The sequence below is a fragment of the Typopeltis vanoorti genome, chromosome 20 (genome assembly GCF_054136105.1).
Source record: "Typopeltis vanoorti isolate ZY-2024b chromosome 20, IOZ_Tvanoo_1.0, whole genome shotgun sequence".
Taxonomy (NCBI): domain Eukaryota; kingdom Metazoa; phylum Arthropoda; class Arachnida; order Uropygi; family Thelyphonidae; genus Typopeltis; species Typopeltis vanoorti.
The window spans coordinates 17,746,423-17,771,708 of NC_143568.1; the positions used below are offsets into that span (position 1 = coordinate 17,746,423).

The 25,286-nt window shown below is 36.3% G+C and overlaps 1 protein-coding gene across 2 annotated transcripts in view; it reads right to left on the bottom strand.

Moving 5' to 3' along the window:
* Positions 1-25,286, bottom strand: part of LOC150095258 (uncharacterized) — a 512,519-nt gene that overhangs the window by 372,386 nt on the left and 114,847 nt on the right. For both annotated transcript variants that reach the window (XM_090410467.1, XM_090410466.1), the window contains exons 7-8: positions 12,092-12,234; positions 2,552-2,698 (exon numbers count right to left, since the gene is read on the bottom strand). In XM_090410467.1, coding sequence (XP_090266593.1) covers positions 2,552-2,698; positions 12,092-12,234 — 290 coding nt within the window. The remainder of the gene's footprint in view (positions 1-2,551; positions 2,699-12,091; positions 12,235-25,286) is intronic.

A 25,286-nucleotide genomic window follows, 5' to 3' on the forward strand; every position in this document is an offset into this window, starting at 1 on the left:
AGCATGAAATTCTGTCATGTTGTACCATCATTTTATATTTGGATTAAGCCAATAAGAATACAATTTGGTAGGCTAAATCCCAAATTGCCAGCACATCCTCATTTGTTCAGTATCCAGATAGATACCTAACAGGGTGCACCACGAGAAGATGAGGATTGGACATTGGGTCAGAAGTCCTGGTCGGTTCTCTGCATTCCTTTAAAGGCTATATGGAGGTCTCCTTTCAATTATACAGCTTTGACCATTATGCACCCCAGTCATTAGCTGATTTCAATTTTTTTTTAAATAATTAAATTTTAATGGCATCAGAAAATAAAATAAAAAATGGTAGTAGAACACCATGGTTTGCATTTATGAGGATAAGCCTCTTCCAAATCTTGCCAATGAATAGATAGTCATTTCAATTAAGTCTGGGCAGTGCAGAAGCACCTCAGCACTCTCATTAAACATCAACTCAAACTTAATCTGGCACTGATGTAAAAGGCAAGTACTGGACCAGATGATATTGTCGTCAATGTCCACTCCACTCCATGCTGTGCCAGGCCTGATTTCTCAAGTTCATTGTGGTTGATATAAGTAATTTTTTCAACTAAACATCATGTTTGTCCGAAGTATGAGCAGATGTAATCACACTGAACCTGGTAAACACTGGGGGGGGGGGGGGAAGAGAGAGAGAGATGCCGTTTATCTTTTGAGGATGGTAACTAGGAGGAAAGTTTGTTGATAGTGAAGAATGTAGTGACTAAACTTTATTTTTTAAGGATATTTGCAATTGCCTCCAAGAAGACTGCAATGTACACATTTGGGCTTGCTTGCTGTACCCACTCTGGGTTCTCAGGACATGCTTGTAAGTTATAAGCCTTGTAACATAGTAACTAATAATTGTTACTATGTCTCAAATGCCATTAAAAGCTTTACTTAAAAATTCTATAATAATAATAATAATAATAATAATAATAATATTTCAATGTGATTTGCAAATTAATACCAAGTAAACCATACTTTTTAGGCGCAGCAGGGTTGTATACCATTGCCCTACCTTTTTAATATTTATAGTGAATATATTATGAGAATGGCTGATTTAGACAATGATCCAGCTGGAATTGAGATTGGTGGCAGAAAAATAAATAATTTAAGATATCAACCCTCATAGCAGAAACTAAGGAAGATCTGGAGCAGTTGATTATGTTGATTAAAATGGAAAGTAACCAAGCTGGGCTTAATTTAAACATCAGCAAAACAAAAGTGATGGTTTCTGGCAATCAAAATGAATTTATAATAGAGTGAGACAAATAGGAAGTGTTGAAAGTTATGATTTACTTTCAACACTCCAAAACAGAAATGATGGTAAATGTGAAGATGAAATTAAAAGAAGAATAGTCATGGGAAAAAAGGAATGTTAAACCTGACAAAACTTATCAAAGATAGAGGTGTGAGTAAGGCCATCATGAAAGTCAGAATTATCAAAGCAGTGGTATTTTCAGTAGTGATGTCTGGATGTGAAAGCTGGATTATTAAGAAGAAAGAAAGAAAGTGAACTGATTTATTTGAATTATGGGTGTGGATGAGATTATTAAGAATCCCATGGACTGCAAGAATGACCAATGAGAAGGTTTTAGAGAATATAAAGGCAGAATGCCTCCTTGGAGGCAATGATTGCTAAACAGATGTTGATGTAGTTTAGACATTATACAAACTGATGAATCATTGAAAAAGGCTGTTATGTTTGGGAAGACTGAGAGATTGAGAAGAAGAGGAAGATCACAAAAGAGTTGGATGGACAACATAAAAGAACTTGCTAACTTGAACTTACAATGATGGAAAGAAAGGACAAGAGGCCAAGTGGAATTGAGAGCCTTTGTTCACAGGATCACCAAGAGTTGAAAATGACTGGATGGCAGATAACAACAAACCATGCTTATCTGATAAACTGAAATTTTTGACACAATGAAAACACCTTTTAAGAGTTAAACAGTTATAAAGAAATCACAGCATAAAAATGACACTTTTTTTAATAAATAAATATGAAATTTTCTTTATATCGATGTTTGTTATGTTCTCTTTTAATAGGATTTTTAACTATTACAGCTATAACTGAATTAGATTCTTCTTCTTCTTCTTCTTATTATTATTATTGCATGACACCTCCAAGGAGTCCAAAGGGTACATTGTAAGAGGACACTCCACTTGGCTCTGCTACACTCATCTCTCTCTCCCCTACAGCTTAATTCTCCACCTACACAAAATGACATTACCACCTATCATCACTGCCAACAATTCTAAAGTAGAAGGCAGCAGAAGTAAAGAACAAAAATCTATATTGCATCCATTTCCTTCTATTGCACAATGTGTGAAACAGAAGGAATTGGATGCAACTCATTATGAATTAATCTAAGAAACAATGCAAAAGTTAGACCAGTACTTACAAAGAATGGTCACTGATAAATTCTTGTGATGTGACATGAAGACTGAGTGAAGATTTTCAATAATGTAATATATAAAAATAAAATGAATTTACTCACAATACAAAGCACAAGAAAAATAAACTTACATTAACACTGGTTACATAGTTACGTGAACTATAACCTTTTTGAGCAGTATATACAAATTCTGCAGAATAACTATGCGAAGATGATACAGAAGCAGGCAGTTCAGGAAGTTTACTAGCTATTCTCTGACATCCATATCCATATGGAACCTATAAGTTTACATTTATATTAACATAACATCCTTAAGTACAACATCATAGAAACAGACAAAATAGAGCTTCTGAGTTATGAATAGCTTTTATTCCGAAAGTGAAATCTGAAGTCTGGAACTTAAACTTCACCTTTGGAATAGAAGTGAAGTCTGGAACTTGGAAAATTTCCCAAAACCAAGCTATCTCCCCCACAATCTTATTTAATACATAAGTTCATACTACAGAGGCTCTTTTCTTGGAGCCTCTGTAGTATGATCGGTAATGAGGAAATCCTTTGGATGTAAAGACCTAGATAATGTCTTTTGAGCTGAACATGAGTTAGCTGATCTCATATTGAGATTAACTAACTCATGTTCTCAGAGGAGGTTTTTGCACCCAGAAATTCAGGTTTTTGTACTGTTAGAACATAGGTTTACATGAAGCTAAGTTGCTTGACCATGAAAGGGGGGGGGAGCACTGAACTTAACACACACTAATAGGAAGACAGTGGTCAATCTGACATGCAGTACTTTTGCATTAGAAAACAATGCTGTTCTAATACAAATAATAAAATGGAGAAGACATTCTCATCAGTAGACAATTAAAATCAAATAAGTAGATACTATGTGATAGCACTAACTTTTACTGAATGTGTTAAGTTCATTCTATTTTAAAACGTATGGCTTTTTGTTTTGATATGGCTTCAAACTGGACTTCTGTGCTCAAATATGGTTGCCTAGTTTTCAATATGATGTGGAAACACCAGAGAGGATCCAAAGATGAATGACCAAAGTGATATCAGGACCACAGAGTGTCCTGATATCACTTTGTTATGCAGAGCAGTTCAGGGAATATGGATTACAAAGTTCCATAGATAGGAGGAACAGAGGAGATATGATAGAGACCTTCAAGTTAGTTAAAAGATTTTATTATTATTACAGACTACTGTACTGTAATAATAAGACTATCTCCCATGATGAGTCTTTAGACTCATTGTGGGAGGTCCAAAACATCATGCCAAGCACTATCCAACATTTGTTTAGTATCTATCATACTTTGCTTTGAACTCATTCACAGTCATTTCACACACAACAGACTCTGGCAACCTATTCCACTCATTCACCACTCTCCAAGCAAAAAACCTAGTTCTAACACCCTTGCTAACTACAATCGTGCTCAATTTCCAAGGATGGTCCCTAGTTCTCCCACTACCAGACCTTTTCTGAAAAATTTTCTCTGTATTAATCTTGTAAAAACCCTTCAGTAATTTGTATGTCTCAATCATATTGTCCCTTTTCCTCCTGTCAACCAGTTTCCATAACCCACAAATCTTCAACCTGTTCTCATAAGGTTCATTTCAAAGGCCTGCTACCATCTTGGTCACTCGCTTCTGGATCCTTTCTATCTCTTTCTCATTGCCAAGGATGACCAGATATGCACATTGTAGTCAAGATGGAGTCATATCAAGGCCTGATAAAGAAGAAGAATAAACTGCTTGTCAAAGTATTCTTAAGTAAAAAATTAATCTGATGAGCTGGTAATCTTTTCACCCCAAAATGCATAACCTTATACTTTGCTACATTAAGCTAACATCCATTCTACTCTGCCCTGACTACCAGTCTATTCAAATCATCCTGCAATCTGATATCCATCCCCATGTGCTGCAGTTTATTGGTTAGAATTCCAAGTGGTATCCTTTCAAAAGCGTTTGCAAAGTCCAGCAGTATCACTGTAAATCCATTACCTTTATCCAGCTTAGCTATCAGTGTATTATAAAACTTGAGCAAGTTACTGAGACACGACCTACCCTTCACTATGTTGCCCCTATACAGTATCCTATTTCCATCTATCCATGCCTGTATTTTGCTCTTGACCAACTTCTCCAGTACCTTGACAACAACTACTGATATGCTGATAAGTTGATAATTTGCTACATCAGTCTTGGAGCCTCCTTTATGCAATGGAACTATTTTCCTTTCTTTTCACTCCTTGGACTAACCCAGAGTTGAGACTTAGATTAAACAATGTGGTCAAAGGCACTGACGATTCCTTAGCACCTGATGTAAAATTCAAGCTGGTATACCATCCAATCCCATAGCTGTATTCGCATCAAGGTTCTGTAATATGCTATACACCTCCATTTCATTTACTCAATTCCCATGTAAGTCTGCCTCTCTCGTTACTGCAACAACTCCACCTGGATGATACTCTTGCAAAGTGTTCACTTAGTAATTCTACTATTTCGACTGATACAGTTACCTCCCTGTCATCAGCATTCATTAAAATCATTCTGCCATACACATTTTTCATTTTACTTACAGCATATCAAAAGAACTGTTTGGGATTATCTTTGGTTTGTACTGCTAATTTCCTTTTTTTTGTCTTTCTTACCACACTGGGTTATCCTTCTAGCTTGTGCTTTGTACTAATTCATATGCACTTGTACTGCTTGTATGCTTGCTGGTCACCTTTCTCCTTGAATTCCATCCACAATTTTTTTTTTCTTTTTTTGCAGCTCCAATTTAATGATGACATTCATTCATTTAATTCCTACTTGATTTACTCTCCTGACTATAAGTATGAAGTCTGCCATTACTTCCCTCAAACACTCTTTTGGGAGGACTAAAACATCATGCCAAGCACTATTCAACATTTGTGCAGTATCTATCACACCTTTGCTTTGAACTCCTTTACCACTACCACTTCCCATGCACTATCAACATCCAGCCCTTGAAGTTTTACATGTCATGACACTGATCCAAACAATCTCCTAAGCTTGTTATACTTACCAGCCCTGTGATTCCACATATACCCCACATTATTTGAAATGGATAAATGGCTAATGGGTTAATTTAAAGAGGTTAAGTTACATATGAGATATCCTGGAATGTGAACTAGTGTGCAAGCTAGATTTGGAGTTTAGTTGGTGTTTCTTTTTATTTTGAAATTCAGAGTTTAATCATTTGGTGTGTGAAAATAAGCAAAAATATATACACTCCCCTAAATCATACATATATGTCTATATTTACATTAAGGTTCTGCAATATCCCAAACACCTCGAATTCATCTATATCTATTCTAACACTGGTGCACATCACATCTGGCACTTCAATATCTCCATCTGAATGGTACACACTTGCAAAATGATCACTCAAATATCTGGGTGACAAGAAACCATCATGCAGAGTGTTGTGCAAGTGACTGTTTCATTGCTGAAATGTTGGACACAAGGAAATTAAGGTTAATACAAAATTAATAACGGAAAACTCACGTACAAAGATTATTTAATAGTATAATTTTCGCCTGTGTGTCACAGGCATCTTCAGTACATTAAGCTCAAATTAAACAATAACTGACAATTTCAAAAAGCACCACCTAAGTAGCTGGTGTAAGATAACTAAAAAGTTTGACCTTTTTAGTTATCTTGCTGCATTCTTGATATGAGAGATAAGTCCAGTCTTCTATATTTTTCATCCACTCCAGTCTTTGTCTTCCTCTCCTTCTCTTTCCCTCAACAGTTCCTTCGAGAAGTGTCCTTTGTAGGCAGTTATGTCTCAGAATATGTCCGAATAGCTGACTTTTCTTCTCTTTTTAATTTCCTTTTAAAATTTGTCTTTTCATGATATCCTCATAATTCTCCACAGCATCCACATTTCACAGGTCTCCAGTTTTTTCACACTCAGATTGGAGAGTGTCCATGTCTCTACTCTGTATAATAATGTAGATTATATGTAACATTTGAAAATTCATAGTCTGGTTTTCAGATATTTAATTCTCTAGATGTCAGTAGATTTTTCATATTGTTGAAAAATTAATTTCGTCTTCTGTCCTGCCATTCTCGTGATCAAGTGTCCAGGTATATGTATGTTTGCACCTGTTCTAATTTATTTCCTTTTATATTGATGCATATTTTTGGTATTTCGTTTTCTCTTGAAATTATCATGATTTTTGTCTTTTTAAAGTTGAAACTGAGGTCATACTGTTTGCTGTACTTGAGGGTTTCATCTATAAGAGTAATGGTCATATTTGTTTTCAGCTAGACGAACCGTGTCATCTGCATATCTTAGGTTATTGATATTTCTGCTCCCTACAGTGATTCCTTTGAGGTTAATAATTTTATTAAATATTTCTTCTATGTACAGGTTAAAGAGAATCAGAGACAAGACCTTGTCTCACACCTTTCTGAACTGGGAATTCTTCTGAGGTATCTCTATTTATTCTCAAAGATGCAGTCTGTTCCTAGTAAAGATTAGTTATTAGTCTAATGTCTTTTCTGTCCATTCCTATTTTTGAAAGGATTTCAATTAATTGCTCATGTTGAACATTGTCAAATGCCTCTTTGTAATTTATGAAGCAGAGGTACACCTAAACAGGTGTATCACTTTATTAATAAATACTCTAGACTGGAGGTAATGGTGGAAAGTTTTATCACTTTGTTACAATGCACATTATACTTGATGAAAAATTGTATTCTTGTTTTAATCCTATATCCAAGTATAAGCATGAATTAGCTTCACAATTAGTCTACTTGAATACAGAGGGTGTTGACTTCACATCAGTTGCCTTAGTATCCCATAATGAAACAACAGTATGGGAAGGGTCACTGCTCACACTGGTTTTGACTTTTATTGAGGTCTCAAACAGTGGGAGCCAGATTCAAGAAGATACCAAATTTAAATTAAGCAGAAGTCTTATATTTTCCATATACATGTACAGAACTGCACAAGTTTAGCAGCTTCCCATGACAAGATTCCATATTCACTTTCTTTGTATTAAGGCAGATTGTAGAGTGACTTTCTTTGTTGTCAATAGATCTTCTGATGTGTTACTAGATTCAGTACTCTCACATCTTGGGTCCACTTCATCACTTAGTAACTGTATAAAGTCCATTTCCATCTTGATCAATGTATTCATAGTTAAAATTGCCCATAAAATTTTTGCAGGCTACACTCATACACTCTGTGCATTATCTTACTGATTACGTACAGAGGTGTGCCCATTTATAGTAGCTGCACATGATGATGACATCACATGGTACTTCATTCTCATGCTGAATATGTAAATTGGGGAGGTATTCCTAATGCAAAGCTAATGCAGTTTATTTTGAGCTCCTGATCGCTAGCTCACCAACCTACAGCCTCAAATGAACCATCACCCTAAGTGTTAAATTCCTCCTAAAGATCTACTTTTGGTTGTTGCAGTTTTTCAGCTATCATCAGCAATATCCCTCCTCCATTCCTACTCCCTCTATCCTCCCTGAAAATGCAGTACCCCTTACATTCTCTCCCTATAACTAAATCATATCTGTGAGCAAAGTCTTACGTATGCCAATAATTTTTTATATTTCAAAGAAAGAGAGCTTGATTGCTCCTTCTATGTTATTCCCCACTTATATCCAACCTATATATTTATAATCAGTTGTGGAGTAAGATAATATTATGATAACAATATTCAAACTAGTCCCATTGTTATAATGGATTGTTGTTGTCTCATGTACTGTGACAAACTGTTTTTGTGCTCTGAAGATGCTAAATGTAATACTAGCAAAATATCAGCAATAAGTAAATAAATAGTTATTTTCTTATCAGTCTGTGTTCTCATCTATACCATTAAAATTAATCAACATGTATAATGAACACATAAGCCTTCCCACGCGTTTTTTCTTGACTTTTTAATACAGGTTTTTGTTGTCTTTGTCTCTTCTTCAATAAAAGTTAAGGATTTCTAATTCATTTAGACTCTATGGATTTTGCTTTAGAAACTTTTTCTGAATTAACAATCTTAAACGTTTTCTTAACATTATTCTCCTTTTTAATTAACTTAGGTTTCTATCCTTTAATTTGACCATTACATGCTACATTACTTGTAATGGAACCTTTTTGTTCCAAAGAATGTACTGTTGGGAATGAGAGGTTTGGTATATATATCTCAGCCTTTCCTCTCTTTCCTTAAAAACTTTATAACATTCTTCTAAATTCTTAATTTTTCTCTTATAAGCTACTTCTTTTAAGTCATCTTTTAGACCTACTTTGAACTGATGACATACAAGCCATTCTAAATGTGATTTTTCATCAGCTGAAACACTTAACTTATCAGTTATAATACTATTATAATATGACAATAACAATAATAATATGACAGCAATCTGTTATAATACTCAGAAGCTGTTTCTTTAGTAGTCTGTACCATCTATAGCAGCAACTGACAATATATTTTGTGCTCCTGATCTGTAGCTCCCCAACCTATAACCTCAAATGAACCATCATCCTGAGTGTTAAATTCCTTCTTAACATCTACTTTTACTTGTTGCAGTTCTTCAGCTATTGTTATCAATATCCCTCCTCCTGTCCTACTCCCTCTATCCTCCCTGAAAATACAATATCCCTTACATTCCCTCCCTATAACTAAATCATATTCTGTCAACAAAGTCTCAAAGTCTCACAGATGCCAATAATTTTTGACCAAGTCAAGCTGAATAATGCCAAAAATCCTCCCCTTTACTTATACTGTTTCTGACATTTGTATATATACATTTTACCATCCCTCTGGACCCACAATTACCTTTGCATGATGTACTTTCTTAACCAATTCAGACTCAAAACCTGTGAAACTGCATTCAGTATTGCATGACCATTTTCTATTCTCATTGTGCCGAGGACATCCAGACCCCACACTTGATTGAATTCCCCTCTAACACCTGTAGTTTCTCTGATTTTTCACTTCCAATCACTGAACAACACTTAACCCAAACATCTAACTACAAATAAAAACTTTTCAAATATATACAACCCTTTGTCCATAAAATTCACTTCAGACATATTATTATAGAACCTTAATACAATACTCCCTCCTTAATCTCAGTTTCTCATTTTTAATATTCTTCCTGCTCACTTTCATTTTCCTCCCTGCTGCACTAGTCAACTTCAGCTGCTCACATTATGTCCTATGAAGTACTAAGCATAGCATGTCTTTCTATTCTCACTGCCATCTTGTCATCATTTGCATTACCTTCAACTTTTGCACTTTTTTCATATTTTTATTCATGTTCCATCCAATATCACTAGCTCCTTCAGTTACATTTTCCACAGTAGTCTCAATTTCACGCCTTCCATCATTAATAATCACCACTTCACTCCTAGTTCGAATGACTCCTGCTTCTGGAACTTACTCACAAAACATCTCTAAGACATCCTCTCTCTCTTTCTCTCTACTCTTACTTTCATACCATAAGCTATTCACCCTTGTTAATAAGTACACTGACACACACACACACACACACACACACACACACACACACACACACTGCATAATATCCATGTGAGACTGTTTGACCAAAGGTACTTTGACTATCATTGTTCTCATCACCATCATTTAAACACTGTCATAAAAAAGACGTATAACAAAACTCGCAGAACAAACACACTCAGTTGCATAGTCATAAAACATGCAGAACCTTATTGCAATAAGTAAGTAGATAACTAAACCATGACCTCCCTTTAGCAAATTCTTGTTGTCCATCAAAGATAATACCATTAATGTCAACGCAGTTCTGAATCCTGATTCTCACTAACCTCTCCAACACTTTAGCCACAACACTCATATTAGAAATTATGGACTTTACAACCGTGTTATAAATAACTCTTTTAATTTCCCGACGTTTCGATCTTCACATTGAGATCATCATCTGGAGCATATACAAATATATAGGACAAGCTGAGTTACATTATATACAGTAAGCTAGAGAAACAATGATTTCATTATAGGTTATTCTACTGGCATTACCTCTAGCAAAAAATTAATTTATTTAGAAACTACATCAAGACAAATTCTATTTATGATAGCATGAATAAACATTCTTTCTTCTAGATAGTTTTCTTTCAGTAACAATGATGTCCTATTTTTAGCATTACAATTGTTATTTTTGATTTAGGATTCTGGATTAACTACAGTCCTGTTCATGCCCTGAACACCTTACATAGAATTAACTGGAAAAGCACTAGTTGTTACATCACACCAAAACATGGTATGAACACAAATTTAAGGAAGCCTGTGAGATTATTATCAACCACCCCAATCCGAACAATAATGATGGTCTAAAAATCCCAAACATATGGAAGGCACATATTCGACCCACGGAACCTTCCTCTCTAAGAGTAACTATTATTATTATTATTATTATTATTTGACACCTCCAGGGAGTCCAAAGACTCATCGAGGGAGAGTGTGCCAACAGCATCTAACGACTGGTCCCCTTCCAACTACTAACCGCACTCAAACTTACTTAACTGAGCCAGTAGCAGAGGCGCTACCAATCGACCAACCTAATCCAGGATCCTAAATCAAAAATAACAATTGCAATGCTAAAAATAGGACATCATTGTTACTGAAAGAAAACTATCTAGAAGAAAGAATGTTTATTCATATTAGCATAAATAGAATTTAGCTTGATATAGTTTCTAAATAAATTAATTTTTTTTTTTTTTTTCACTAGAGGTCATGCCAGTAGAATAACCTATAATCAAATCATTGTTTCTCTGGCTTACTGTATGTAATATAACTCAGCTTGTCCTATATATTTGTATATGCTCCAGATGATGATCTTAATATGAAGATCGAAATGTCAGGAAATTAAAAGAGTTATTTATAACACAGTTGTAAAGTCCATAATTTCTAATATGAATATTGATCACTGTGCAACACTAAAAGAAAGGATTAGTCACAACACCTGACATACTGATTGGCCTATAATTTGATGCTTAAGTTCAGTCACCTCCCTTATGAAGTGGTACAATCTTTCCTTGTAAGACTCCCAATAATGATCAGCGACGTCAGGAAATATATTCTAAAATACAATCATGTATCTGTATGCCATGTTTAAAGCATAATATTTAAAAATATATATATACTAACACCTTTTATTTCCCCATAGGGAGTAAGCAAGGTCATTTTAGCCTTATCTAACTTTTGGAAACTGAGTTGGGCAGTTCAATCTCCACCAGTAGCCAATCAGAGATACCTAACCCAAGCTTATCACTAATTTTACATGACAATGGTGAAGAGATGCAGCTGCCAAGTGCTACCATCTCATTCTCCCTAATCCAAGCACTGTTTTATATTTAAAAACAGTGTGGATTCTACTTTCGATTTTCGTGTGTTTATGGGAACGAGTTTCCAGCAGAAAAAACACACTTTGGCCTGTGCCAAAGATCAACTAACTCAGGAACCAGCTGAAAAAATAAGCTTAGTAAAATTTCTTCTGTCCGGTGACTAGAATAGAACTTGTGACACTCGTCCTTCGCGCAGTCCAGTGTCGACAACATACACCACTTCTACTAAGCTACACAGATACTCTAAAAAAATAATAAATAACAAATACATTTTTACACGCCTTTTTTATCATAAGAAAATTACCTTAAAAATGCTGAGATTCATAACAACTGGAAGAAAACCATAAAATTCATAGGTGTTGATGAAGTTTTTCATGACATGCTCGCCTGCAACTTGGATGCGAACAGGATAAATGCCACTTCCTGATGGAGAATTCCAGTTAGGGACTGAAATTATAAAATCATATTTATTATCTGGATTTTTGAATATTTGACATAAAAATATCTATTATTATTATTACCCCAAGACCTCATGGAGCCAGACTCATCTGGGAGGTCCTTTTATCACACACACAGCTAATCACACCGTGCCTTGAACACATTCAAACTCCTTGCAGACACCACACTCTCAGGCATGGCATTCCAACCATTTACAACTCTGCATGAAAAAAAATCTGCCTCTCACTCCCCTACTCACACCCTCTTTATACAGTTTCCAGGAATGACCTCTGGTTCTCCCCGATCTCCCACTATTTTCTGTAGAATTTCTCCACCATTGATCCAATAACAACCACTTACCAACTTATAGGTCTCTATCATATCTCCCCTCTTCCTCCTGTACACCAAACTCTGCAATTTACATCTTCTCAATCTTTCCTCACACTCGACATTCCAGAGGTCAGAAACTACCTTAGTCAATCACCTTTGGATCCTTTCCAACATCACTTCATCCTTCTGAAAACTAGGTGACCAAATCTGGGTACAATAGTCCATGTGTGGCCTAATCAAAGCCTTATACAACGGAACAAGAATCTCCCTACTTCTACATCAGTGTCCTCCGCATCATTCCCAGAAGCCTTTGTGTTGTCTTCACAATTTTGGCTATGTGTCCCCTAAATTTCAGATCCTTATCCACTATCACCCCCAGATCTCTTATTTCCTCTACCTCCGACAATATATTCTCACCAAGCATAAATTCTGCAACCCATCTTTGTTTTCCAAATTTTAAAACCTTACATTTTGCAACATTGAACTCACATCCCCATTTCTGTGTCTAATCACTTAATTTATTCAAGTCTTCTTGTAAGGCCACATCTTCACTACTCTTCATAGTTTGTCCCAACTTTGCATCATCTGTAAACAACTGAATATCTCCATCCAAATCTTCACCTATATCATTAATATAAAAATTAAACAGTAATTGCCCCAAAACAGACTCCTGAAGCACTCCACTAGTGACTTTTCTTTTCCTAGATATCGCTCTCCCCCATACACAACTTGTTGATACCTATTAGATAGCCAGTCTCCAATCCAATGCACTAATCTAATATCCAACTCCATCTGCTCTAGTTTGACTATCAATTTATCATGAGGTACTCTATCAAAAGCCTTTGCGAAATCTAAGTATATTACTGTGTATCCTTCTCCTCTGTCCAAGGAAGCAGTCACTTTATTGTAATAAGTAAGTAGATTACTAAAACATGACTTCCCTTTAGCAAATCCATGCTGTCCATCAAAAATAATACCACTGTTATCAACCCAACTCTGGATCCTAGTTCTCACAAAGTTCTCCAACAACTTAACCACAACACCTGACACACAGATAGGCCTATAGTTTGATACTTGAGTTCAATCACCTCCTTTATAAAGTGGCACAATTGTGCCCTCATTCCACTCTTTAGGAACTTGACTGAGTGAAAGACTCGTATTAAAAAAATATGTCAAGACAGGTGTCAACTCCCTGGCGCATTCCTTCAGAATACGTGGTGATATATTACCAAGTCCTACAGCCTTATCACCATCTAGTTTACTCAACTCCCCATACACCTCTTGCTCACTTACAGTCAGTCTCTCCTCCCCATCATCTACTGCACTTATAACAAAAAATTCTTCTTCTGGGTTGTAAGAATGTCTACTAAATGCCACTCTTCCAAGTTATTCCCTTAATCTGTCATAATACATTACAGTATCAGTATATATATATATATATATATATATATATATATATATATATATATATATATATATGTGTGTGTGTGTGTGTATATATACCTGTGTGTGCTAGGTCTGCAGTGCACACCCACCAAAAAAAAGCAATATCACAGATAATATATGTTTGCATTTATTCCTGTTAAAGACCCCTCCATAATTGTTTCCTGTTTTCATGTGTTTCCTAAAATTAAACACACAACATACTAATCCTTCATGAAGGGGACACTTCTTGACATGTAAATATTGCATAATGTTTGTGTTAATAGCCTGTGGTGTGCAGTCACGAATATGGACACCTTAGAGCCCTTTGAACAGATGTACAGATGGCACAGCAGTTCAAATTCTTAGTGTTCCAGTGGTTTTAAACCCACCAAGAAAGCATGGCTGTGTGTGTGCACACGCATGCACTGAGACAATAGCACCCAGAAATCAGTGGCTATGATTGGTTTATTGTGTCAACTAATCCAACCGAACATTGTCATTTGTCATGAGTTGCTGTTTGTGTTTTCAGAGTTTCATTATGTTTTCTGTTTTGCATGTGTGAAACTGACATCTTTAGGACACCAATATAGACAAGTTTTTAATATACAATTTTCTATAAATAATTTATAACTTTTTTTTTTCCCATATTTACAAAGGAAAGCAGTGTTGATCTACTAAATGTCCCATTTTCTGTCAAAGCTTCCACAGATTGTATAATTATAGTCGAAGGAGAGGCTGAAACTTACGTATAAATAAACAAGTAAAATGAGTTAATGCAGCCTTTCTTTGGTTCAATCCAGAAAAATAATAATTTCCCAAGTGATTACTTTTTCCAATTTCTGTGCATATTATATAACTGCATTTAAAAATCATATACAGTATCAAAATTCAAATGATTCATGTCTCACTCTAGCATTTGCCAATGATAATCTAATTTAAGAAACGAACGTAAACACTTTGTGCATGTCACATAAATGGTGTGCGTGAAGCATAGGTATGTTCATTTGACCTTTATACTTTTCATATTTAAAATTATATTAATTAATAAATTAAAGTATTCAGAGTTATCCTATAGAATTGCATTGGTCCAATTAAGATGAGCGCTGATGTGTTATGCACTCTTGAAACTTTATACATCAATAAAAATGCAATCATACAATCAAACTAACGTGAATTTTGCAGCAAAGGTTGCAAAAGCCACATGACAGCACATGTCCAACCTAAACAGGGCATGCAATGCCACTGATATATATATATATATATAACATATATATATTCAGGATTCAAAAAAAATTACAGCACCATTGATCATATATAACGGTATCAGTCAATTGGTAGCTCAGTTGGTAGAACGGTAGGCTTTTAAAGTGAATGTTCATGGTTCAAATCTATGCAGGAATGATTACGTTTTTTTTGTAGATAAAGTGTAGCTCAGTGGATGTGGCGTTCGCACACCACGGCGCTTGGCAGCACGCAGGAAGACTTGGTTTCGAGTCTAGTCGGTGACTAGAGGAAATTTTTAAGAGCATGTGGCAGTGAATTTGAGCTGTGTAGAAGAAAGTGATTTTTAATTGGTGAATAGTCCATTTTTTCCCCCGTTTTTCTACGTTTTTGAGTGCTAAATTGTTTCTCCGAATACGAGTGTACTTCAGTGGTTGTTTTTTGGAAGTTAGTTGCTGTTGCAATATAATATATTTTGGTTACCTTCGGAATCGAATGCATAATGGTGGAACACAAAACAAAGCTAAGTTTTCATTACTGTATTTAGTTATATTTCATTTTATTTAGTGTACTTAAATGTTTTGTTTTGCTTGTAATTGTTTGTACTTTTTTTTCTATTTATTTATCGGAATTTATTAATTGAATAATTAACGATTACGCTACTCGGCAGTAAGGAATGATGACGGATTCAGCAGCAGTCGCAAGTGGCGTATCGCCAAGTCCTCCGCCATTTAAGAACTCAATTATTAGCAATATCATAAGGGACTTTGTGGCATGCAGTACTTGTGGCATGTATGCGTCTCGGGAATTAGATACGTGGCTTGTGAAAGAGAGCGGAGAGCGTATATGTGCAAAATGCAGGCAGCTGGAGGAAATAAGTGCATTAGAAATATCGATATCCGACTTTGTTGCTCCAGGAACGGGGAATGAATGAATGTAGGAAGACAAGTAGTGTGATAGGAGAGAATGAAAAAAAGATATATATGAATGAGAAAATAATAGTTGATAGTGTGGACGGTGTGAGTGACTGTGAAAGTTTAGGAGATGGTTTTGTTTGGGAGAGTGAATTTAGATCAAGAGTGACTGACTTGCAGAAGCAGATAGATGAGTTGAAAGAGGAGGTGGAATGTCTTGTGAATGAGAGCAGAAGTATGAAAGATAAGATTAGGAGAATGGAAGTGATAAATGTAAAGAGAATCAGAGAAGGAGAGAGAGAGAATTTAGGGAGTATGAGTGAGAGGTATGGGGGGTGCTAGAAGAGGAGAGAATGGAAACAGTAGAAGAGAGGGAACGAGAGAGAGGTATGGGAATGCTAGCAGATGAGAGGATGGAAACAGTAAGAGAGATGGAATGAGAGAGAGTATGGAAGTGCTAGAAGAGGAGAGAATGGAAACAGTAGGAGAGATGGAATGAGAGAGAGGTATGGGAATGCTAGAAGAGAGAACAGCAGTAGAGGAGAGGGAATGAGAGAGACCTATCGGAATGAAAGAAGAGGAGAGAATGGAAACAATAGGAGAGAGGGAATGGTAAGAGGTATAATGTATGGCGACTCAATGATCCGTGGTGTTCAAGATAGGATGCGTGATGAGTGTTTGCCAGGAGGAACAATAGAAAGGGTGGCTATGGCAATTAAGAGAGGTGAAAGAGTGGATGAGATGATTGTGATGGTAGGAACGAATGACTTGAGTGGTAATGTAAGTCGGGCAGCGAGAGATATGAGGTTTTTGCTTGAGACTCTATGGAAGAAGACAGAGAGAGGAAAAATAGTGTGTGTTGCCTAGGTATGATAATGATGAGCTGAGCAGAAGAGCGGTGATATTGAATGGCATAATAGCAAGAATGTGTGGCAAGAGAGGACTGGTATATGTGGATGCTTGGAGTGCGTTTGAGGAAAGAGAGGAATTGTATGCAAGAGACCGTTTACATTTGAATGAGGAAGGACGTAGGCATCTGGAGAGATTGCTGTTCTGAACGAGTCAGTGTGTCCCAGGGAGGATGATAGTAGAGGTGGCCTCTTGTGGGAATGGATACTTGGGAGAAGGGAGACGATGTCAGGTAACACTGAGCGCCCAGTGGAGTCTAGAAGGGATAATGCTGGGTATAGAAACAATGGCATTTATATGCTTTATACTAATGCCAGGAGTATCCGGAATAAGAGAGAGGAATTGGTGGCGCAGATAGCATCAGCCTGGCCAAAAATTATTGGGATCACTGACATGTGGTTGACAAAAGGGGATATAATAACAGAAATAGAAGTCGCTGGGTATAGCATTTTTCGTCAGGATAGGAGGGGAAAGCGTGGTGATGGGGTACTGCTTATGATAAGTGATGACCTATGTCCTCTAAGAGTGGAGGCTTTGGAAGACAGTGACACTAAAGATTTTGAAAGCATATGATGTGAGGTAGAGGTGGACAAGATAGGATATTTAGTGGGGTGTTGCTACAGACCCAGGAGCACGGAGGATGGGGACCAGGAGATGTTTAGACAGCTAAGTTTGGCAAGTGCAAGAAGAATGATTGTTATGGGAGATTTTAACTACAGTAGTATAAATTGGAAAGAGGAAGATGCATGTAGCAATAGTGGAATAGAATTTCTAGAATTCTTGAGGGACAAATGTCTTAGGCAACATGTAACAGAGGGAACAAGAGGTTCAAGAGTTTTAGATTTGGTTATAGCATCAGAAGAGTTGATAATAACTGAGATGACATCTCGCCGACCAGTTGGAGAGAGTGACCATATGGTTTTGACTTGGAAAATGAATAGACATGCAGGAGTATCAAAAGAGATGGGAACTTATGTGGAATTATAATGCAGGTGATTATAATAGTCTTAGACGTCAACTTCGGGAAGTTTCATGGAGGGAGGAATTGGAAGGCCGGGATATCGTTAGTGCATGGGAAATTATGAAAGAATATTTGTTAGCAACAATGGTAAGTTGTATACCACGAGTGAAGAAGAGGACACAATTTGGAGTAAAGTGGATGACAAACAATATTAAACAGGAACTGCATGTGAAAAAGAGGCTATGGAAGAGATATAAGGAGACAGGTGAAGAGAGGATGCATGAAGAATATAAGACACAGGCTAGAAGAGTGACTAGCGTGGTAAGGAAAGCGAAACTGGAATATGAGAGGAGATTGGCCCTAAGATCCAAAGAAAATCCTATGGAATTTTTTAGCTATGTGGCCAGTAGGAGGAGAAATGACTGTGGAAGAATGATATTGTGGGATAAAAATGGGAATAGAGTGACTGATGCAGAGGACCTAGTGGAATTGTTCAATGACCACTTTATTGGAGTATTTTATCCTGGAGGAGTCAGTTTTAATGACAGGAAGATAGAGGGATAGGGCAGGTTCAAGGTTTAGAGGGTACAGGAGGAGAGTGTGTTTCAGATACTGAGAACTCTGGATGTCAATAAAGCTTTGGGACTGGATGGTATTTCACCACGAGTTTTGAGAGAATGTGGTAGGGAACTGACAGTACCTTTAACCTGGCTTTTCAATGAAAGTCTGGCTTCGGCAAAGGTGCCCAGGGAATGGAAGGAAGGTAAGATAGTGCCATTGCATAAGGGTGGTAACCGACTGGAAGTGTCTAATTATAGACCAGTCTGTGTGTCATCAGTAGTTGTTAAGATCTTGGAGAAAGTAGTGAGGGACCGTATACAACACTGGGCAGATGAGGGTAATGTTATCTGTGAGAGTCAACATGGATTTGTGAAAGGGTGCTCTTGTTTAAGCAATATGCTAGCCTTTTATAATAAAGTTACAAGAACATTAGATGAGGGAAAGGCATATACTGCAATTTTCTTAGACTTAGCAAAGGCATTTCACAGGGTTCCACATGATAAGCTGATATTTAAGTTGCAACACATAGGTCTGGATGTCAGATTGGTCAACTGGATTCAGGATTGGCTGTCTGATAGGTATCAGAGAGTTGTGTATGGTGGAGCAGTTTCAAGGAGGCAGAAGGTTACAAGTGGGGTCCCACAGGGCTCAGTACTAGGACCTATATTGTTTAACCTTTATATCAATGACATTGCCAGTGGATTGCAAGGGGATATTCAGTTGTTTGCAGATGATACGAAGCTGGGAAGGATTATTAGTAATAGTGCAGATGTGGTAGCCCTGTAAGAGGATTTGAATAAGCTAGATAGATGGGCAAATGAATGGGGGGAGGGGGGTCGGTTTAATGCAGCAAAATGTAAGGTCTTGAGGTTTGGGAAACATCGATGGGATGCTGCATACTCTATGGGAGGAGTTATACTGGAGGATGTTGGGGAGACAAGAGATCTGGAGTTGATGATTGATAGAAACCTGAAGTTTAGGGGACATATTGCAAAGGTGGTGAAGGTAACACAGAGGATTGCTGTAATTATGAGAAGGACACTGACCTGCAGAGATAAGAGGGTTATCATTCCGTTGTATAAGTCTCTGATCAGACCACACTTAGATTATTTTTCTCAGATTTGATCCCCAGGATTTGAAGGGGATAAATTAACTGTGGAAAAGATACAAAGACGGATGACAAAGATGGTCTCAGGACTGTACAAGGATAGTTATGAGAATCGGCTGAGGGAATGTGGACTGCAGAGTTTGGCAGATAGAAGAAGGAGAGGTGATATGATTGAGACTTTTAAACTGTTGAGAGGTGGTTACAGGTTGACAATAGGGAGTTCTTTCACTTGGTTGAACAGCGGGAAGGAGTGATGACAAGAGGCCATCCCTGGAAGTTACGAAAGGAAACTGTGAGCAAGAGGGTGAGGAGTGGTTTCTTTGCATGGAGGGTGGTCGAGCCATGGAATGTATTGCCTGATAGAGTGGTGAGGGCGAGAACGGTCAATGAATTTAAGGAATGGTATGATAGACTGTGTTTCTTAGGGGGAACCTCCCCTCGATGAGTCTTGACAGACTTTATGTTCTTAGGAAGGACCTCCCACGATGAGTCTTTTGACTCCATGGAGGCCTGAATAATAATATTATTATTATTATTAATAATATATATATATATAAATATGAAATCAGACAAATAAATGAAAAGACAAATGAATGCCAAAAATCCTGTGGTCTAGATTTACTGATTTTAAAATGGCATTTGATTCAATCTCAAATTTAGTTATTTTAGAAGCCCTTAAAAATCAAGGAAATGAAAAAAAATTGAGACATTACATATATATATATATGACTAAAATTACATTATATGAAATTTCCTATGAAAATGGGAGTTAGACAGGGAGATGCCATTTCATTTAAATTATTTACAGAAGTCCTAGAAGAAAGTTTTAAAAACCTGGATTGGAAAAACTATGAATTATTGTAAATGGGAAAAAACTAAATCACCTGCGATTAGCTGATGACATTGTTCTTTTAGAAAACTTTGCAGAAGAACTTCGACAAATGCTCACCGAATTAAATGCAGAAAGTAAAAAGAAACGATTAAATATAAACAAGGATAAAACAAAAAAAATGTATAATAAATACACTACCAAAATGCCAGTACAAATGGAACACCAGCAAATTGATATAGTAATCTACTGTGTTTACCTAGGATCACAATAGACAGTAACTGTAAATAAGAAATCATATTTAGAATTCAAGTCGGTGGGATAGCCTTTGGAAAACATCATGAGGCACTCAAAGGAAACATCCCAACTTATCTTAAAATTAAAAATAAATAAATAAATAAAATATATATATACACACACACATATATATATATATATATATACACATTTGACAGTTGTATACTTCTGGTCATGACATATGAAAATGAAACATGGACTTTAATGAAAAAGTTGAGGACTACTCAGAGGAAACTGGAACGATCATTACTCGGTATTACCATTCTAGACAGAAAGCACAATACTTGGATCAGAACTGAGAATAGGGTGAGAGACATTATAACAGCCATTAAAAGATACAAATGGCAATGGGCAGATCATGCTGCAAGAAGTAACACTCAAAAATGGATAAAGTTGATATCAGCTTGGTATCCTAGAGATGGAAAGAGAATTAGAGGAAGACCAAAGAGATGGTATGAGGATGAGATTAAAGAGGCAGTGGCATAGAAAGGCTCGATACAGGAATGAATGAAGGACTTTGGGAAAAGCCTTCATCCAGCAGTGGACAGAAAATGGCTGATGATGATAATAATATATATATATATATATATATATATATATTTTTTTTTTTTTCCCTTACTGGTGCCATCACATAGTAAGTCAACTCTTTGATGAAACTGAATGAAGATGATCCACGTGAACAACGTCCAAAACGTGTAACACCGGAAATCATTGATCAAGTGCACGACACGGTATTGGATGACCAGCAAGTCAAAATGCATGAAATTGCAGAGACTATAGGCATTTCAAAAGTACATGTAAGATATATTTTGCATGAAGAATTGCAAATGAAAAAGCTTTGCGCCAAACTTGTGCCATGCTTGTTCACAGCAGAGATCAAAAATGCACTCGCATGAAAATCTCTGAACAGTGCTTGAAGCATTTTAACAAGAATAAAACTGCTTTTGTGCATCGATTTATTACTGTGGATGAGACTTGTATTCACCATTACACACCAGAATCCAAACAGTGGACAGAAGCCAGTTGTTTAGCACCAAAGAAGACAAAGTCAGTTCTATCAGCAGGAAAAGTCATGTTTTGGGATGCTAAAGGCATTTTGTTTATTAATTATCTTGAAAAGGGTAAAACAATAACCGGAGAATATTATTCCAATCTTTTAACCAGACTAGATGAAAAAATCTGTGAGAAAAGACCCAGTTTGCAGAAGGAAAAAAATCATCTTTCATCAGGACAATGCACAAGAACACAAAGGTTTTTGCCAATGAGAAAATTAAGGGATCTGCACTATGAATTGTTGGAACATCCACCCTATTCCCCAGATTTGGCTATCTCTGACTTCTATCTCCTCCCAAAACAAACTCTTCCTCACTGGTCAGTGTTTTTCTTCAAATCAAGAGGTGATTGCAGCTGTAGAGGGGTATTTTGCAGATCTAAGAATCACTACAGGGAGAGGATAATGGCACTGCAGCATCGCTGGAATAAATGTATTAGTCTTAAGGGAGATTATGTTGAAAAATAAAAATCTTTCTGAAATTATAAATTTGTTTTTTCATTGTTAGGCCAAGAACTTTTCATGATCACCTCGTATAAACAATAACTTACACAAAAATCACAGTAATTAACTTTAATGAAATGAAAGTACAGATATTTCTACTGAAAATAACAGTACATCATCAGTGCATAGAAATTCGTCAATGCTACTATTATTAGATTAAAAATACTAACCCTCATTTTCTTCTATCACATACTATCTAAGGATACTTTGCAATTCAACAAACTTTGTTTTTCTCATATCAATTTTCTACTTAAAATCTCTCTGGAATCAATTGTTTTTTATTCACTAAGAAAACCTATAAAGATAATAGTGCAGTAGGTAACAATGATAAGTTTTGGATGTAAACACATTGTTTCACATTCTATCTAGGATTCAAATCACCTTTTCAATAGATTTTTAAGCAAAGGTGAGTTAGATGGTCTCATACAGAGAAAGGTTTTTCTCAACAAGACTTTTAGGTTTTTCAACTTTCCAGATTTCCATAAAACAAAGTTGCCTGGCTTGATAGTCATTTTTGAAGTATAACCCACTGAGAGAAGATGAATTACAGTATAGTATTATACTATACTGCAATATACAGTATAGTATTATGTATTGTTATGCATTATTGAAATGCCAATTAGCTATGTACCTAGTATAAACTAATTGCAAATTTTCAAAGCTAGCAAGTTCCAAGTACTACCACCAAAGGTACGATATTTCTGACATAGTGATGGCCTATCTTTTCCTATGCTTTGAGCATATTGCTTTTTAAGAAAAAAAAAATTCATAATTAAAATTATTAATTTATAATGAACTCTTAGAACAATATGTGAATAGAATATGTGCCAATACATATTCAGGAATTTTTAGACCATCATTATTGTTAAGTTTAGGGTGGATGATTAGAATATCACAGACCTCTTTAACTTTGCACTCATGTCACTTTTTTATGTGATGTAATGAACAGGTGCCTTTCCAGTCAATTATATGCAGAGTATTCAGAGTATGATAAGAAAGGCCAGATTTACTAGTTATTAAATTTAATGTGTCAATTATGTTCCTTTCTTCAGATAGGAATCAGTATAATCCAGGGTGGGCAAGAGGAGGAAGTGGATCTTGGAGGAGTTGAATAAGTTCTTTAATTTTGCAAGAGGTTTAAAAGTGGCATTAAGGTTGTATGTCTAGTATTCTGTTTATTTTATCTGATATCTTTTTAATGTATGGAATGGCTACAGTTTTATTGTAATCTAGTTTATTTCTATTATTAGGTGCAGTCTTGTGAAGAATTTTGTTGATAGTATTTTGGCTGTAGCAGAAGAGGAGACACTTCTGAAAGGACATGTTATGTCAGAAGAGCCCTGCAGTCCACAGCTGCCTTGCTTTAGGGAGCCAGGTGATGTCTCTTTGGTGACGTGTTTGAGGAGGGAGTGAGGTGGCATGTTCATTGTTCACAGGTGTTCCTCGGTCAGGTGGGAAGAAGGGGAAGTGAGGGGAGAAAGGAAAAGGCGTGGTAATAGAAAGAGAGGTATGCATGGGTTCATTGTCCCTGATGTTGTTTCCCTGACTGTGTGTATATGTGTAAAGAGTGGGGATGTTTTTAGAATCTTGGGGGGGGGGGGTACTGTGTGTTCTTGTTGGCAAGATTTCCTTAGTTGTGTGAGGGGGGGATGATTTTTTGTATCCCTCAGTATTGGGTGGTTTCCCTGTTATTAGTGGGTGTATCTATTTTTGTGAGGTCGTGGCAGCACATTTCTGTGCTAAGCTGAGATTTTGTGTAGTGGAGGAGAAAAATGGGGTTTTCCTCTACCCCCCCCACACACACAAGGATACAAAAAAACATCCCCATTTCCCCATATATAACAGAAAACAACCTCAGAGACAATTAATGCATACCTGTTTCTCTCTCTCTTTCTCCCCTACTCCTTCCAAATACGACCAAGGAACATTCATAGGCAACAAACACGCCACCCCTCTCCTTGAAATATCTCGTCAAAGAGACATCCTCTATCCCCTCAGGCAAAACATCAGGGAACTACAGAGCTCTTCTGACTGTACATGTCCCATCAAAAGTGCTCCTTATCTTCTTGTAGCCATTTTTTGAGACGGTATTATCATTATTATTTGACTTGGACTCCTTAAACTCTTAGAAGAGTCTAAGGACTAATCATGGAAAGACAATCTACTCTGCTACAAGCATTTCACCATCATCCTTATTACTACTAATTCTCCATCAATGACACTACTATCATCAATGCCATCTACCACCCACCCACCACCAACAATATTTTTTTTTTATACTTAGTGTGTATTCTCATGGCCAATTTGTCTCTATGAAGGATGAAAAACCAAAATTTCCAAGAAAAAACAAAACAACACAATGCTTTTTTAAATAACGAAACCTGTGGTGCGTTCATAATTAGAAGAAACACACGTATAAACCACAGTGAAAATTATTTAATTGTAAATATTTCATCCTAAGTATCTTAGGACATCATCAGTACAGTATTTAAACAAAAATTAGGAATAACATACAGTTAGGGCGCATGATTACAATAGAATCTCATGAAAACGTGCATAACGTGCTAAAGTAGTACAAAAAAAAATATCTGTACTACTTTTTTGTACTACTTTAGCACGTTATGCACGTTTTCATGAGATTCTATTGTAATCATGCGCCCTAACTGTATGTTATTCCTAATTTTTGTTTAAATACTGTACTGATGATGTCCTAAGATACTTAGGATGAAATATTTACAATTAAATAATTTTCACTGTGGTTTATACGTGTGTTTCTTCTAATTATTAACACAATGCTGCCTACATATGAGATTGGCTAATTCACTTTCAGTTGAAAAAACCCACATAAAGATTCATCTCATTACGACAATAACTGAACACGTCTTTTCCAACCGAAGGGCGTAATGTTCCACTGTTCTTCCAAATGTGCTATTTTGTACTTCGGTGAATGC